This window comes from Artemia sp. Qi Xiang Cuo, chromosome 16, assembly GCF_049724085.1.
Source record: "Artemia sp. Qi Xiang Cuo chromosome 16, ASM4972408v1, whole genome shotgun sequence".
In the NCBI taxonomy this organism is placed as follows: domain Eukaryota; kingdom Metazoa; phylum Arthropoda; class Branchiopoda; order Anostraca; family Artemiidae; genus Artemia; species Artemia sp. Qi Xiang Cuo.
In genome coordinates this window covers 42,270,289-42,287,522 of record NC_142809.1, presented here as the reverse complement: position 1 = coordinate 42,287,522, position 17,234 = coordinate 42,270,289, and the positions used below count along the sequence as shown (strand labels likewise).

Below are 17,234 nucleotides of genomic sequence, written 5' to 3'. Positions count from 1 at the left end.
TATCGACTAACAATTATGAGATAGAAGATCAATTCATGAAAATAAAAAAAACTATGTGTTGAGCTTCCCAGTCGTAGAAAAATTAATACCGAACTGTGGGGCGTTTATTCCTGAAAAATCATGTAGCCTTGTCGATATAAGATAAATGGTAAACATAGACATTTACTATTATAATCCTTGTCTTAACTAAGTTGATTTACTTGATCTTCATTGAAATTATATGCAGTAACAAACAGTTGTGCATCAGCTATTATGAAGGATAGATGGAAGGGGGGTAGAGGGGAAAGTATCACATGCCAGAAACAGTGCATTTCAATGCCTAAATTGTCTAACTCTCCGTGGGTCTTCACATAAGCATGGGTATGTGTGTGTTGGGGGGGGGGGGATCAATCTCTCATTCCTTTCATTTAGACTAAGCCTGAATAACGTTTCTGCAGGGTAATACCTCCTGTTATTAAAGAAAAATTTTTATTACATTTATTTTAGTGTTTTATTTGCCTTAACTGATTTAGTTTGCAATATAATGATGCACAAGTGCATTTAAGCTATTATGAAGAAGGGGTGATGGATCATTTTATAGATAAGGTTTTAGATGCCTCAAAGAGTACATTCTAATGGTATAATTTTCTGAGCTCATTGGACCTTCAGATAAATATAGAATGAGTTTCAAGAAATTGTGTTCTAATCCCTTTTGATTCCCGCTGTTATTTTGGGTCTATGTATTTAGTTTATCCCCTGATAATTTTCCACGGGGGAAGTTTTTGCGGCAGGAATTTTTCGTGGGGGAGAATTCTCTGGGTGAAATTTTCCACGGAGGGGAAAGGTTTTTTTTTCCGGCATAATTTGAAAAACAATCAAAATTAAATGGAAAATTAATTCATTTGAAAGTAAGGAGCATCATTAAATCTTAAAAAGAACAGCAATTATTCCGTATACGAGGGAGGTTTCACCCCTCACTCAGTACGCTGAAGATTTTAGTGCTTCAACAAAATTTTTTGTTCCAATTATTTTTGTCCCTTATATTTCAGCTATCGTTCTTAAAGAATTGGGAAAGAAGTCAAACATTGGCGTAAAGAGCGATGGGTATAATAGAGAGCAGCCCCCTGTCATACTTTTAAACTTTAATGTTACTCCTTACTTTCAGTTGAGAAACTTGTTTTTTTTTATGTAATTTTAATTTTAGCCAGCTATGCTCACGATTAAAGGGTTATTTTTTGGCCTATGATGCTCATGATTTAGTTTGGAATCCGTGGACCATTACAATCAGTTAGAGATTCTAGTTTCTTAAAGCATTACCTTTCTGAACTGAACACCTTATGCGAAACACCACTTAGTAAGGAAACGAAGGCCCAAAATATTATCCTCCATAATTTTAAGTTAAAGTGGACAATCATTGCTTGAGCTGAATAAAATTTTCAAAACCTGCTTGGTTCACTGGTTTTTAATTAACCGGCTACTTTCTGCCTTTACTAGATTTGAATCAAGCACCAATTCAAGCAGTTTTGCAGTCCTTGTTGCAGGCTTATCTTTTTATCTACATTTCCCTGTTAAAACATTTCAACCATAAAGAACACTAAGTCCTTGCTCCTTTGAAATATTCTCTTTATTAATCACTTTGAAAATAAAAAGGAAAAAGTTCAAACCTATTTTTTAAGTAACTCAGATTAGTGAACAAGCAGAACTACCTACAAAAATGAAGCTACTGTCTACTTGATGAAAGAATGCATTTGGCGAGAGTTACTTCATCTTCTTTGAATTTACATCTCTGTACGGAAAGGTATCTCTTTCTCTTAAGAGGGGAGTACTCTCTGCTATCTAGAGAGAATCCTACTTCAGAAGCCTTATTATCTCCTTATAGATTACTTCTCTCCATAGGAGAGCCTCTTCCGTACAGAGGAGGCTCCAGAAGTCGAAGACTATTCAAACCGATGCCGTAACTACGGCTGTATGTAATTCTGCATAAATCTTGCAAATAGTACCGGGTCTGAATACACTGATTTTTCTTTAAAATCAGAGATTCTGCAGTTTTTTGAAGATAAGAGGAAAGATTTTGGGTTAGTCCTTCTTTAAGCAATGATTTCAAAAATCTCTCATAAATTTAACACATCAATCGTTTTGTCTGCTCTTGTCGAGCCCCTTTTCTCAGTTGGAAGCACCAGTTTGACATGCAAGAGAGATGAACTTGAAGATGATAGAATCGGAAAATGATTGATGTAAAAAATGAAAAAAATAAATATATTAGACTATGAGTAAAAGAGATTGTCGTGGTACTTATATTCGTAATTCTTGGTTTGTATAATTTCTATATCAGTAAAGTATAGCCTGAATAAAACTCATGTGCTTACCCTACTAAAAATCCTTTCTATATTATCTTGTACGCGTTTTACTTCCGGTGTATTTGGGTATTTAAATGTGTATTTTAGTATTTAAATACAAATACATGTTTAGTCACGTATTTGGAAATACTATTTAAATATATGTACAGTGAAGTATTTTGTATTTGTATTTAGATACTTCTTAAAAGTATTTTACCCATCACTGTTCTTACCATACAACATTGTCAAACCTTAAACTCTCCAGTTTAGTATTCAACTGTTTCTGGAAAGATTGTCTCAAATTCTCATCCTGGAGTCTACCAACGGCATAGCTTCCCGGGAGGTAGTTACCTTTCCTAAATTTCAGCTTTAAATTAACCCTAGATGCTACTAGATGGTGATCTTTACTTTTAACATCAATAACGACACTCCTATACACCCTAGTATCTTGTATCGATCCTACTAGTCTTTGGCTTACAATAACATAATAAATAATGTTAGCTGCATTATCGTCATGTGAATACCATGTTAACTTATGAGCCATATTGTGACCAATTACTGTATTGATTATTGCTAGATTGTTATACATACAAAATTGCAGCAGTCTTTAACCATTACTGTATTCTTTTCCTACACTGTCTAGCTCTGTTTCTACCGACTTTGGTATTAAAATCTCCTAATATAAATACCATTTTTCTCCCTCGGACCCTATCTATTCGTTCCTGTAGCTTTAAGTCAAATTCATTTGAGTCATTGCTATCTCCATCAGTCGGTTTTACAGGGGTATATACTACTATGAGTGATGCCCTGCACTTTTTAGTCATAAAATGAGTGACTAGGATTCTATTATTAATACCTTCTCAACCTAAACATGGTTAGCAGCTTCTCTGTTCATCATAAGCCCTACTCTCTGCCTATATACTCTATCCTTCCTGCCTGAGTAAATAAATTCTATACCATCTAATTTCATGATTCATACCCCCCCCCCCCCGGATATGAGTTTCTGAAACTCCCACTAAGTCCAGTTCGAAACGTCTCAATTCGTCAGTAAAAATGTCGATACGATAGTTGTTTTTAACGTAGTAACATTCCAAGTTGCAATTTTCATATTCTTAATTATCGAAATTATTATGGCCTCAGGAAAAGCAATGGTCCCAGAACCAGTGAGGACGGGGGCAACATATCTTCTTAAGTCTACATGAAGCACCTAAGCCAGCTTAGAACCGGGTAGCAAGAAGTTCCTGGGACCTCCACTATAAATGGAGGCTCTGTACAATCCTGGGCCCATCTTGGCCACAAAATGGTTTTCAGCACTTGGCGATGCTCTTCTATCAAAAAGATTCGAAATCCTGCACAGACAACCTAAAGCCTTTCATTTCATTTTTTCATTTTTGAATGGGTCAATTGATTCTGGGAGTGGGAATGTCCAACTGTTATGTCACCTATTATGATGATCCACGTTGTTCCTATTATGACTAATCGTTGTAATTTTTATTCAGGGGTATTCCTACTAAGCAATCAAATCACCAACATCAATCTTTATCTAAGCAATTTTAAGCTGGATTTTTTCCTAATAATTTCTCAATAAATAAATGTAGCTTTTTTTTCTTTTTTTTTGCAGCGCCCTTGCTGTGAAATTCATCGTTTTGTTTCATTTTTGTTCATTTTATGTCAGGTCCGTATGACTTTTGGACCTAGTTACCTTTCATATTATTGGTAATAGTTACAATTTTGAGCTGAATATTTATTTAGCTCACTGGAATAAACATTTGTGACTAGTTTCCTGTTCATTTGGTTTCCTGTTTCTGTTGACAAATATGTAGCAAAGGTTCGACATGTTCTTCATGACTATAAACTATAAACGTCATACATGCATACATACGCTACCTCTGGTAGTAAGTTAGGCAGGTTTTCCCAATCTCTTTGTTTGAGATATATTTCACGAAGTTCAGAGACGGTTTTAGGCGAGGTATAGAGGGGGTACTTGCCCCGGTTGCAAAATTTCAAACAAATAATCTAACAGTTATAATCATTTTGTAGTTTTTGGAATTTTGTTAGTAAAGTAGATTGCGCTTATAATAAACGAAAGTAACTAAATAATAACAATTTAAATAATTGAACTAAAATGATTAATAATAGTTAAATAATTAAAATAATAAGTTCAAAATAATTTATTAATTAAGTAATAAATTGAAAATAGTTTTGTTGATAAATGAATTTTTTTTTAATTTGACCTGAAAATTTTGTGGGAGACAGGGGGAGGGGCGCTAATCCAGATTTTGCCCCGGGTGCAAGAGAGGCCAGAACCGACACTGACAAAGTTCAATATATAGCTTCGAAGGAAAGCTTTCGTGTGGTGAATATCTTGTTTTTCTCCGTCACTAGTTGTTTAGTTGGGGCAGTTGAATGTCAAAGACCAAAGTCTCATGAATGCATTAAAAATGGATTGTGAATTCCCTCTGATATCAGTTCCTTACAAAAAAAAAGTTTATAAAGCTTAAAAGAAAAGAAAAAGGTAGCGCCAGTGGGAGGAGCGTGCGTAGCTGTGTTGGCTTCAGGTGGCTTGGTCCTGCGGTGAGCGGTGAGTGTTTAGTAGTAGTAGTAGTAGTATATTTAAGCTGATCATACTTTTTATAGGGCATCAGAATAGTTTTTTCTTTTTTTTTTCCAATGGGTTTAGATGACACGGCATAAGACATTTTTTTCATTAGTGGACACTTGGTGGTTAGGCGGTACTCTTACCACCAGGTTCTTTTCATTAGTGGGTTAGTGAGTAGGCTACTCTAAATGGGTTCCTGGAGAAATCTGGGGAAGGTAAGCAGGAAGGGTGTGCAAAGGCACAGGATGGCTGGCCTCCATCCCCCCCCCCATTGTACTTCCTGGATGAAGGGCCTTGAGACGAAGGTCAGCACCGCCATTTGGACTTTAAGAAGTTTAGTGCTGCATCCTTTACCTGTTTACCTGCAAATTAATTCAGCAATTAAATTCAGAAAATTAATTTGATAATTTAATTTTCAGTCTTGGTCCTTTGGTTTCCAAAGTGAAAGACAGTCAAGTAGAAGTAATAGTTGAAACGCTGTGTTCAAACATGTCATCCTCAAAAGAACAGCTGAGAGACATATCATCAATTGGCTTGAAGACAGTCATTGCTGAATTACCTTTATCTGCGTCCGGACTGGCAGCTGCAGTATGCAAAAAAATTACTGGTAAGCTCTTGTACATTTTTTCTGTGTATCCAAAGAGCATGGGTAACTTATAAGAGCAGAAATTGGGGCTGGTGTAAAAAAATGACTATCAACACCATCTACCGTTTGGCGACACTTGGCATTTTTTAATTTCATTACTATAATTGGTAAAATTAGTTAGTAATAAATGTCTGATATCAGATCCTAACAAAAAAAAAAAAAAACGATTATACAACTTGTAAAAAAGCCAAGTAGTGCCAAACGCTAGATGGCGCATATAATTTTTTTGTCGACACTAACGCCATTTCTCTCTCTTATAAGTTACCTATACTCTTCTCTGTGTATCAAAGAAAATATTTTTTTTTCTCTTTATTCTTAAAGAATAACTGAATGAAGGTTTGTAAAGCAATGATGTTTATGTTGCTGTACTTATATTTAATAACTTTAATTTTCATCTAAATATTAAAATAATTAGGTATAATTTAGATTAAAAATTACGATTAAAAAAAAATGATTAGGAAGATTAAACTAGATTTGAAGCGTTAGTTAGAAGATTACAGTTTTTTTTTTACTTAGAAGATTAAAAGATGGAAAAGATTAAAAAAAATAACCAAAAAAACAAAACAAAACAAACTGATCGTATGCTATTAAGGATTGATTTAGAAGATACATTTTCCTAAAAAAGAGTTTCCAAAGAAAATTTAAGAGCCATATTATAATCTAAAAGAGCAGAATAAATTCATAAAATAGTTCAAGCTTACAACGAATAGATATTACTATGAATTAATAAATCAAAACCAAAATGAACAGAAATTGAAATGAATTTCTTATCAAACATACAGATAACTGATACTGAGCGAATAGATGAAACCTAAACGAACAGAAGTTAAAAGAAATAATCAAGTCAAACTAATTGGCAAAACACAATCAAACAAACACTAATTGGCACAAATCGAAGTACGGCCGCTGTCTAGGTCTAAATCTAGATAGGCCAGAACGTCTTTTGCGCTTTTTGGAAAACGATCTGTCTTTTTAGCAACTTGTTTTTATTTGTCTTAAGATCAACAACGAAATAATATCACAAGATTAATCAAGGATTATAGATAAGGATGAGTTCCCCCTTCCCCTCTCTCGAACCTTCTAAAAGGTATGAGTGTCATTTTTGCCTAACTAAAAACGAGGTTTCTTTTGAACCGTATGATTTTAATTTACTAAAACATCGGAATTAGAAAGGAGAATATTACGATAGTAATTGAGATTACAGGAAAAATAAATTCGTTAGAGAGATTACGTTTGTGGCTCTCAATTTTAATTTTACTATTTTAAAAGGTAAGTTTTTGAAAAAACTTAAAAGGTAATTTTTTTAAAAAAAAAAAAAAAAAAAAATGTTGTTTTTTTTGGGCGTCGAAAATTGATGTATAATCTTTTAAAGCAAACTGTTGCACAGAGTAGGCCTAGGTTAGCTTGATAAAATTTTGGCAGGTTAGGTAGACCTTAAGCTGAAAAGCCTACTGCAGATAAAATTTCGCTTTATTACTCTTTCCTCGATTTCAAAGTAACTGGAAAGACGAATATTCAATGTTTTGGAATAGGCTAAAATAAGAACAAAATTGGTAGATGCTAGATGACACTAGTGATTTTTCTTTTGACACTAGTGCTAGTTTTCACTCTTATGAATCTCCGTAATCACTGTTATTGTTGTTTTTCAAAAAAAAAAAAAAAAAAAAAAAATATCCTCTTATATCTGAGGGTTGTATGTGTCGTTATATGACTTTAGAATTCCATATTCTACTATATCCTTAAACTTGGTTTAGTCGAATAATGAACCCGTCATATGAATTCCAAGAATGCTATATTTTTACTATATCCTTAAACTTGGTTTAGTCAAACAATGAACCCGTCATATTAATTCCAATATACAAATATTGGTTTAAAGCATCATGTAACTACAGCTATTTATTTCTAATTGCACATAAAGTTGTTGTTCATAGTTATTTTTTTCACAGTAAGTTTAAAATATACCCTACTTTTAAAACTACTTACCAAATTACTGCTTGAATAGTACTATCAAGTATCAAATATGATCTCTGTGATATTAAAACCAATAAATTTGCACTTTTTGCTAGGATGTTAAACTGGAACCATAACCACTGCAGTTACTACATCCAGAGCTACTAATTTCTAACTACAAGTAAAGATGTTGTTCTTATCTTTTTTGTTATCTATGTAAAATCAGGATCGTGGAGTCGGTTATAAATAATAACTGACTCCAACTCGGGCTCCAGACATTTTCAATGTACTGACTTCAAACCGACTCTATTCAGCAAAAAATTATTGAATTTTCGTCTCCACGACTCCGACTTCGCAGCCCTGTTTTAAAGCTTCATTTAACTAGATTTCTTTAAGTTATAACCGACTCCAACTCTGGCTCCAGACATTTTCAGTGTACTGACTTCAAATCCGACTCTATTCAGCAAAAATTTATTAAAATTCCGTCTCCACGACTCCGACTTCGCAGCCATGTTTTAAAGCTTCATTTAACTAGATTTCTTTAAGTTATAACTGACTCCAACTCTGACTTCAGCCATTTTCAATATATCGACTCCAACTCCATTCTGTAAAAATTTATTTAAAACTCCGACTCCGACTAAAATGCAAAATAATAAAGGTAAAGATTTAATTGCTAGGCACAAGTTTGTACTTATATATTCCTTTTATTACCAAAATTCCAGTCTAAAGTTTACCCTGACACTTATGCAGAATATCGGCTGTGATAATTGAAAATGCGACATATGTCATTTTGGTCGAAAATGAGTTTTCTATGTGTTGTAGGTAAACTCAGAACGAGGAATCAAATGGTGAAGTCAGAATATTATACCCTTACGAATATAAAAAAAAGACACACGTCAGTTTTGACAGAAGAGGATTATCCTATCGAGCTGGAACATGAGGATCCGGTATTTTGTCTCCTTTTTTTTAAGGAAAAAGGAGACATACGCCAAAAAATGGATCAATTTTGAATGCTCATAATACTTTTGACAAGAGAATTAAAAGGAGACATACGCCATAAAAAGGAATAATTGTTAATTTGCTCGGAATATTTAAATTTAGTTTATACCACTGAAAAGAACCTATAAAGATGGTTTAGAATATATTCATTTTTCTCCATTAGCCTCATCCTTCAGAGCTACAACAGCCGACAAACTTTTTTCTATTTTTTGTCTCAACTGAAAAGTTACAAAATTGGTGTATGTTGCTCGTCTAATTATCACAGCCGATATGGTCTCTATTCTTTTTTCTATCTCAATGGGAAAAGTATATCTTGTTTACTAAATTACTCTTTGACAAAGACACTTGGGAGTGTCAAAGAGGGCGTGTGTGATTGTAATAGCAATAATGTTGTAATTGCTTGTGACACCCTTATCACAAATGTGACAAGGGTGCTAATAAGCAAAATCTTGTGGGGGCCAATGTGACAAGGACGCCAATAATTGACCAAATTGACAAATTTATAAAACAAAAGATTGTAAAACAGAAAGAAAACGAGGAATGAGAGCGCCAGAAAAAATAATGTTGTAATTTTTGATAGGACGCTTGAGTGAAACCATTGCTAAAAAAGAAGATGTGGCTATTCAGCTTGAAGCTATTGAGATCATGAGTGACCTTCTTTGCCGGTTTGGCACCTTGCTCGTTCCTTACCATGGAATGATAATGGAAAGTCTCCTTCCTCAACTATCCTCTGCAAGAATGGCAGTTATCAAAAGGTAACTTCATCCAAAGTCTAATAACAACCCTGTGCCAGCGTCGATTCTCAGATATGAATTAGAAAATCCAATTAGGATACGCTAAAATTGTTGCTAATAGAAAGAAATATAAGAGACGAGTGTTGGTAAGGTCTACTCAACTTCCTGTGAATAATCAATTCTCCACTTCTTGGGGAATTCTCCACCCCTTCTTAAAAAAAAAGAATAAAAAGGAGTCCGGATTAATTATTCTAGATTTATTCTGCCTTGAACAAAAACCCGGGGCTCTTATTAGAAAATTTCTTATTCCTAATGTGACAGTAAAACGAATTACTTGACAGAAATCTGCCAAACACAGCTTGCGTCCGTATTTCTCTACATCACCGCCTTATTAGGTTCTTTCAGTTGTGAGATTTTCGTTCTTTCATGTTTGTTTTTCCCTTTTTATTCTTTTTGTGTGTTACTCCACGTATTGTACTATTGTACAGTAAAAAAAAAAGAAGTGATAAAGCATCAAGGCTTCTAGTTTAAATTTTTGTTTATAATCATAATATCAAGTAGCACCTGCCATACCTACGTCTATTTAATTACTATTTAGAAATCATTTTTTTAGTCGTAGCAGTGAAAAGACGGATGTCTTAAATGTAGTAAAGTGTGCATAATTAATAGAAAGAGAAGAAAAGACAAAAAGCAGATATTTTGCCTTTGTAAAACTAGGCGTTTGTAATATAGGCATGTTCGTCCCCTTTTTGTTTCTTCTACTGGCCATAGACCAGTTGTTTAGCCCCCTTTTTAGGTTCTTTTATTTTTATAGTTTCATGGCTGGCTAGTTTGGCTTTAGAGCTTTCATCCTAGAGGCAAGTAACGCCTTTTGATATAACTACTCTTTCCTCCTAGTCATAGTTCAACACGAAATGGCACCCTCCCCCAAATATTGCCTGAAACTTTTAATTTAATGCCCTAAGGTAATCCTGTGTTGTTGCAGATACACCATTTTGACGATCTAGCACCATCTAAGGTTTTTTTTATTTATCCTGCTATTGAACCATGTCTAAATATTGTATGCAGGTATATACAATAGACCTTTTGTCTAAAGTATTGAAAAAAAAATGGTCAGGCCTTTTCGTCATTCCTAAAACTAAATTTGAATTTTCCCTGCCCCTCCCCTTCTTTCTTCAACTGTGCCGAAAAGTTTCAATTGTTAACTTATTGTTCATTTCAGTCAATTTATCTTCATTTGTATTGTAATTTCTGTCTGTAATGGGTTTATAATATGTGTGAGTTTCTGCTTGTTTTATTTTAAATTTACTCTTTATTTTTCTTGTAAACACTATTTTTTTTAAGTCAACTTCTATTCTGTTTTAATTAACAAATTTCTTCTATGTGTTAGCTATAGTAGTATTGGCTAGTAACTTGTATCAGCCAGTACTGTCGAATGTTTGTTAATAGTAGAGAAATGGTAGTAGCACTATGGGATTAGTTCTTGTAGTAATAGTCGTATGGAAAAGATAGAGACTAGTGGGTGCTAGTGGGTGCTACATGCAGTCATTGTAGGGAAAGATGTCGTATCAGAAACCTTAGTCGGAATAGCAGTTGCAGGCGCAGTTTTTGTGGGCATGTTCGGACTGGGAGCAGTCGAATTATAAATCCTTGTGGAAAACTGTCGGGATAGGATTGACCTATCCCGGGATAGGATGACCTATAATTGTAATGGGAAGGATCATGGTAGGGGTTTTCAATCCCTTTTATGGAATTTTGCAAATTTACTTATGCTAATAATTTTTAATGAGTACAATTAAAAATTTAAATTGTAGCTTCATTTATTAATGCCATTAATATAGTTAGTACAGTAATTTTCAGTGGTAAAAATTTGTTATTTAGGACCGTTCCTTAACTAATTTCTCAATGATCAAGAGTTAACAGAGATGTATTTTGGGTGTTTGTACGAAGATAGGGGGGGGGCAGTAGTTGGCTTATTTAAGGAATCATATCACCTTCAAATCAACATGAATGTTTTTGTATGAATAGAAAAGTTTTAAAGAACACAGTTTTAGGTGGAACGCGTTTTAACTTGTATATAGGGTACCAGAAGGGTCTAGTGTCAACTAAAGCTAACAAGTTCGCAGGCCGACAATCAACTAAAGAAAAAGGTAAATTACAATTTTTTTTATGAGAAAAGGTCCATGGGAACCATTGAAAACTATTTATTTTGTGATTTGGTCAGTTCTGACTTGATGCAGTGTATCAAGGAGGTCCTGATAAAATACGCGCTAGTAGACGCCGGGTCATTGAAAAAAAATATTTTCCATCGTTTAAATGCTCATGCACAGCCTTTCTTACAATAGCATATATTTTCATGAACCGAAAGTAGTCGTTATACGCCCTCGAGTAATCTGCGTTTTGATACGATTCTAAACGGCTGTCATAACGATGTAGCACACATGCATTTTGCATCTGCGCGTGTGTACATGGGCGATAAGAATTAAGGTACAGAATCGTGCGTACAGAAAGAAGCTACTCATATAATTATTTCACTACTCGACTGACTCATTATTAATACCAAGGACTCGTTACTTCGAGAATATCCTAGAAATAGGTTACATATGCAGTAAAACAAGTACAGCTTTTTTCATAGCACCTCCCACTCACTGACATGTTTTCATTTTTGTTTTATTGACTGTCTAATTGCTGCTAGTACCTCCGTGATCCTTCAAAATAGTTGACACATTTTTTTTTCTATAATTAAGGCCAAACGAAAAGCAGGTCGCTCTTTAATGGGGTGGGAAGATGTCGTAAGAAAGGATTTAAAATAGATTAGAACTGCTTGGGAGAGTGTAAAGAGCGGAGCTTTGAATAGACTGGGATGGAGGAGGAGCGTGTGCAGCTGTGGTGGCCTCAGGCGGCTTGGTGATGTAGTAAGTTGTAGTAGTAGTAGTAGTAACTGCTTCTTTTAAAGAATCAGTTATGCTCAAGGCCTTACCCAGGATTTTTTTCGCAGGGGTTTAACTCAATTTTTTTTTCGGCGGGGGGGGGGGGTTTACACAAAAAAACCTAAAAAACGCATACAAAATTTGTATATGTCCATTTTTGTTACGTCTTTACGAGTCAGACAAACATTTCGGGGTGGGGGGTTCAAACCCCCAAACCCCCCTGGATACGGCCTTGGTTGTGCTGTTACCTTACAGTCCTAGACTGCACGTGATCATAGCACTCATAAATATAACTGCACCTGAATCCAGGCTAGTTCAGTAATGTCACTAATTTTTTTTTGTATTTTATTTTCATTTTTGTCGGAAAATAAAACCTTGTTTAATTCATTTCGCTGTCACAAGTTCGTTTCAAGGGCCGTCTTAGTATTGAAGAAGCAGCTGAAGATAAAACCATCCGCCCCAATTTTTATTAATACGAGTACTTTTCTGTTCACCTGTAGAAACAGAAGTCTTACTTAACAAAAAGTTTTTGCTACAGTTTCGTGGAAATGCATCAAATGGTTGGGATATTAACAAATGGAACCTTTAAATAAAAACAAAATTTAAAACAGGATTTTTAAACTTCAAAACTACTATAAAAATACAATCTTAAACTATAAAACCCAAAAGTCTTCCCAAGTTATTTCTTAGATGAAGAAATCTGTAATGTTTATGATTATTTTCAAATTTTTTACTTTCACGTTCAGAGCCCATAATAATTTTCACTACTAGCTTTTCGAATTGTTAAAGAATTTTCCAAATATTGCAATTTTCGATTAGCTCATAGAAACACGATTGTCAGTAAAATTGGTAAAAATGTTTTTTAAAACCATTGTTTTTTAAGGACGACAGAAACAACACATTATATTTCACTTTCTTCTAGTTTGTGGCAATGTTGTCTTTATGTAAGGTTCATTACCTTCTGTCCTTTTTTTAGTTTTCAAGATGGGTAGATGAGAGGTTCAGAAAACAGAAATGGAGCAAAAAATGATACTGTGCACCATGAGCGCCCGTAGGGGGGTCCCCAAAAGTTCCCCCCATGGGAACTTTTCATTCTGACTATAAATCAAAATATATTACGGAATTGGAAGGAATTGAGCCAGTTATGCCCTATTATGACCTACCTGCTGGATTAATGGAAACAATCATGCCTTGCTTGTTGTAAAACCTTGTTGTAAAAACAGGTTGTAAAACCTGTGTTTATATAGAAGAATGATTTTTGTAATTAATTTTTTACAAATTTTGAACAATCAATATTCTCAGTATCTAAAACATTTTCTTTTCCATGAAAAGTGTTGAATTAAATAATGATTCCATATCTTGTCCTTTTGTGGCAACCATAATCTAAAATAGTGATTTTGTTAACGCGGATACAAGACTAGAAAATTCTTTGTCTGCTTTACCCTGCTCCATGTACTGTAGCTGCTCATTGAGCTAATGAAGAAGAACTCAGTAAGATCGTTCATTAAGCAGTTTTTCGTAGAATATTTTACATGAAGGAGTCGTTCATCCGTTTTTTTATTTTTTAGCATCTTTTCATGTTTTGGCAATGCTGGCATTGTACACAAGAACGTTCTGTTAATTAACTCTTTAAATTTAGGACGATCACTGCCATCAGTTACTTGGTGTTGACTTGCAATGCCCAGCTTTATGACAAACTTATTCAGTATTTAATAGACGGATTGACGCGACAGCAAGATGTATATAGATGTAAATCGTACGTTCTATGCCTTGGATCTATCTGGTGAGTTTTAATTAATTAGTAAATATTTATGTTCCATCGATTATTATTAATTCACAGTTGGTCTGGGGAGCGTACGGTTAAGCAGATTTTAAACTAATATCTGAAATTGAGATGGCAGGTGAGTCGGAAAACGTCTGGTCCTGCTGCAAGATCAAGAAGAAAAAGATTATCATTAATGTGGACTTCTTTCTAGATGTTATAATCTTCTTGTTTGTTCTAAATACCTTTAAAAGAGCATAACAAGGATTGTTTGGGAATATTCTCTCATAGAAGTTTGAATTAAAATTTTATATTTGAATTAAAATTAAGGCTGTGGCCTACCTTTATAACAAACTTCTATAGTATTTAATAGATGGATTGACGCGACAGCAAGATGTAAATCCGACGTTTACATCTTGTATGTAAATATTATATTATAGTATTATTGTGTTATAACTATTATATAACTTCTTATAATATTTTATAAAACTATGAAAAAGTTTTAAGCAGCCTTAAAAGAGCATAACGAGAACTCTTTGTATTGACGCGACAGCAAGACGTTTCTATAACTTAAAACGTAGACGTAACGTTGTAAAACCTGTAGTTGCAAAAACATCGTAAAAAATCTAGAAGTAAATCCGACGCTGCTCTATGCCTTAGATTTATCTGCTGAGTTTCAATTATTTAGTAAATGTTTATGTTTCATCGATTTCATTAATTTTGTTTTGATTTTTGGCATTCGATTTGAAATTTGGAATTTTTGGCTTGATACTTGGGTTGAAATTTTATTTTTCTGGTTTAGAATCCTGATTATCAGCTAATCTTCGCTATATGTTCTGATTGAAAGTAATTGATACAAAACTACCATTGTAAGTTATTCTTGTCAGACACGGTAGGAATCAGCTTCTCAACTTCCATACAAGTTAGACAATACGGTAAATTTGGAGATGTTTCCATTACTGAGCTATGAATTAGTTGAACATACCACTCGAGGCCTTTTTTATGCTCTATCTGAATATAATAATCATGTTACTCGGAAATTCAATTTAAGCCCTTTATAGGGCTTAAATTCTAGGACCCTTAAAGATGATACCTCTTTCTCTTATTTTTGGCGGCTATAGAAAAGGTTAAAATACTGGTTAAAACATACTATTGATTATAATTCCATTTTGTTAAGGGGATTCGATACCATAAAAAATCAGCCTGTTTCGTCGATTGTAAACTTTTTTAGTTTGTGTGGCCAAACTATTTAGAATTATTTGGGCGGCCTGGCCATAGCTTGTAGAGCTTGGATAAGCGATCCGAATAAACGGCAGAAAATTAGAAGCCGAAATCGCTTTCCCTGAAATCTTAGATAACCCTTGTAACTTCTCTTGTTTTGTGCCAGAGATAGATATATTCAGTTATAGAAAAACTTATAAAATTAGGAAGTATAAATTTTGTTTTTTCGATCGATTGGAGCACAATTTTCCTTTTAATATTCAGGAAAGGGTTGTCCCTAAAACGTTCTGGTACACCTGCTAGGAAAAATGCCGAAAATCACCTCAAAAGAAATGTCATTGATCAATTTGACAGCTCTTCGAATTGTTTGTGGTACATCCCGCTTTGATTGAAAACTCTGCCGACACAATTCAATTGTATTTCAGATAAAATTTCATAATCAAATCACAACTTATCTATAGGTTTCAATGATAAGTAGTCCCGTGGGAGAATTCGCTAATGTACCCTTTGCTTTTGAAACAGTCAGCCAGCGTTGGGGCTCACAAAATGATGTTTAAGGCATTGAATCCTCCTAAAGTAGTGTAATCCACGGGCATTGATTCATCACGATCCAATTGAATAAACAATTTATAAGTCTTCTAAAAATTGCCATGTTTACTTTAAGCGATTAACGTAACTCTTGTTTAAACCTGTTTACTCGTAATTTTTAACTGACGAAATCAAGAACAAAAAAACATGGGAAATATATAAAATGTTATTTGGGCTATATATTATTATTTATTAAAATATTATTTGGGCTATTTTAAATATATTATATTATATTAAAATATTATTTGGCTATATTAAAAATATTATTTGCTATATTAAAATATATTAAAATATGATATTTTTACTATATTAAAAATATTATTTGGGCTATATAATCGCACACTAGGGGGAAGGGGGGGGGGGGGTAAAGTGTAGCGGAGCTGTAATTGAACTGCCTTAACTACAATCATTCTGCATATTATGAAGTAAGAATTGTTGTTTTTAACCCTTTTCTATAGCAAAAAATAAGAGGAAAATGTCTCATCTTTAAGGGTCCAGAAAGGGCTTAAAATTGAATTTCCGCGTAAAAAGATTATTGTATTCAGAAAGAGCATAAAAAAGGCACCGAGTGGCATATTCACCTAATGGAAATATGTTTAATAATGGAAATATTTTCAAATTTACCGACAATACATATAAATCTTAGAAAACTGATGTCTTATCAACAGTCTTTAGAACATTGTGTAAAAGAGATGCTAGGGTGCTAGAATAGGTTTGAAAATTAATGTTAAGAAGACTAAGTCACTAAGGCTAGGAATAAGTGAAGATGAAAAGGTGACGTTGGGTAACGAAAAGATTAATCAGGTCGAGAGCTTCACTTACCTTGGTAGTATTATTAGTAAAGATCGGGGGGGGGGGGAGCAGTGAAGATGCTAAAAGTAGAATAGCCAAGGCTCAGGGTATAAGTCTAGGAAGATAGTCTAGTCAGGGTATAAGTCTAGGAAGAATAGGAAGATAAGTCTGCAAACCAAGATTAGAATATTAGAAGCTATAGTGATGACAGTGGTCAAATATGGCTGTGGAGCATAGGTGCTCCGAAAAGCGGATGAAGATTTGCTAGATGTTTTCCAGAGAAATTGCTTACGGATTGTTCTGGGTACGTGACTGACTGACCGTATTTCAAACAGTAGGCAGCACGAAAAATGTGGTTCAATACTGCTTTCTTGGGCTATAATAAAAGAAAGATGAGGTGGCTAGGGCGCGTTGTGTGGATAAAGGATGATAGATTGTCGAAGATTGTCCTTTTTGGCCAACGGTCTAGGGCTAAACGGAAAGCAGGTCGTCCTCGTCTGGGGTGGGAGGGCGTCATACAGAAAGGTTCTAAGGAAATGAGAACTTCCTGGGAGTGTGTAAAAAGGGAGGCTTTGAATAGATTGGGATGGAGGAGGAGCGTGCATAGCTGTGTTGGCATTAGATGGCTTGGTGCTGCGGTGAGTTGTTCGTAGTAGTAGTAGTAAAAGAGATGTTTTGCATATATTCAAATTTATAAA

The 17,234-nt window shown here is 34.3% G+C and overlaps 1 protein-coding gene across 1 annotated transcript in view; it reads left to right on the top strand.

The window, feature by feature from the left end:
* Positions 1-17,234, top strand: part of Cand1 (Cullin-associated and neddylation-dissociated 1) — a 170,405-nt gene that overhangs the window by 10,300 nt on the left and 142,871 nt on the right. The window contains exons 3-5 of the mRNA XM_089102636.1: positions 5,334-5,521; positions 9,090-9,264; positions 13,813-13,956. Of these exons, the coding sequence (XP_088958762.1) occupies positions 5,334-5,521; positions 9,090-9,264; positions 13,813-13,956 (507 nt within the window). The remainder of the gene's footprint in view (positions 1-5,333; positions 5,522-9,089; positions 9,265-13,812; positions 13,957-17,234) is intronic.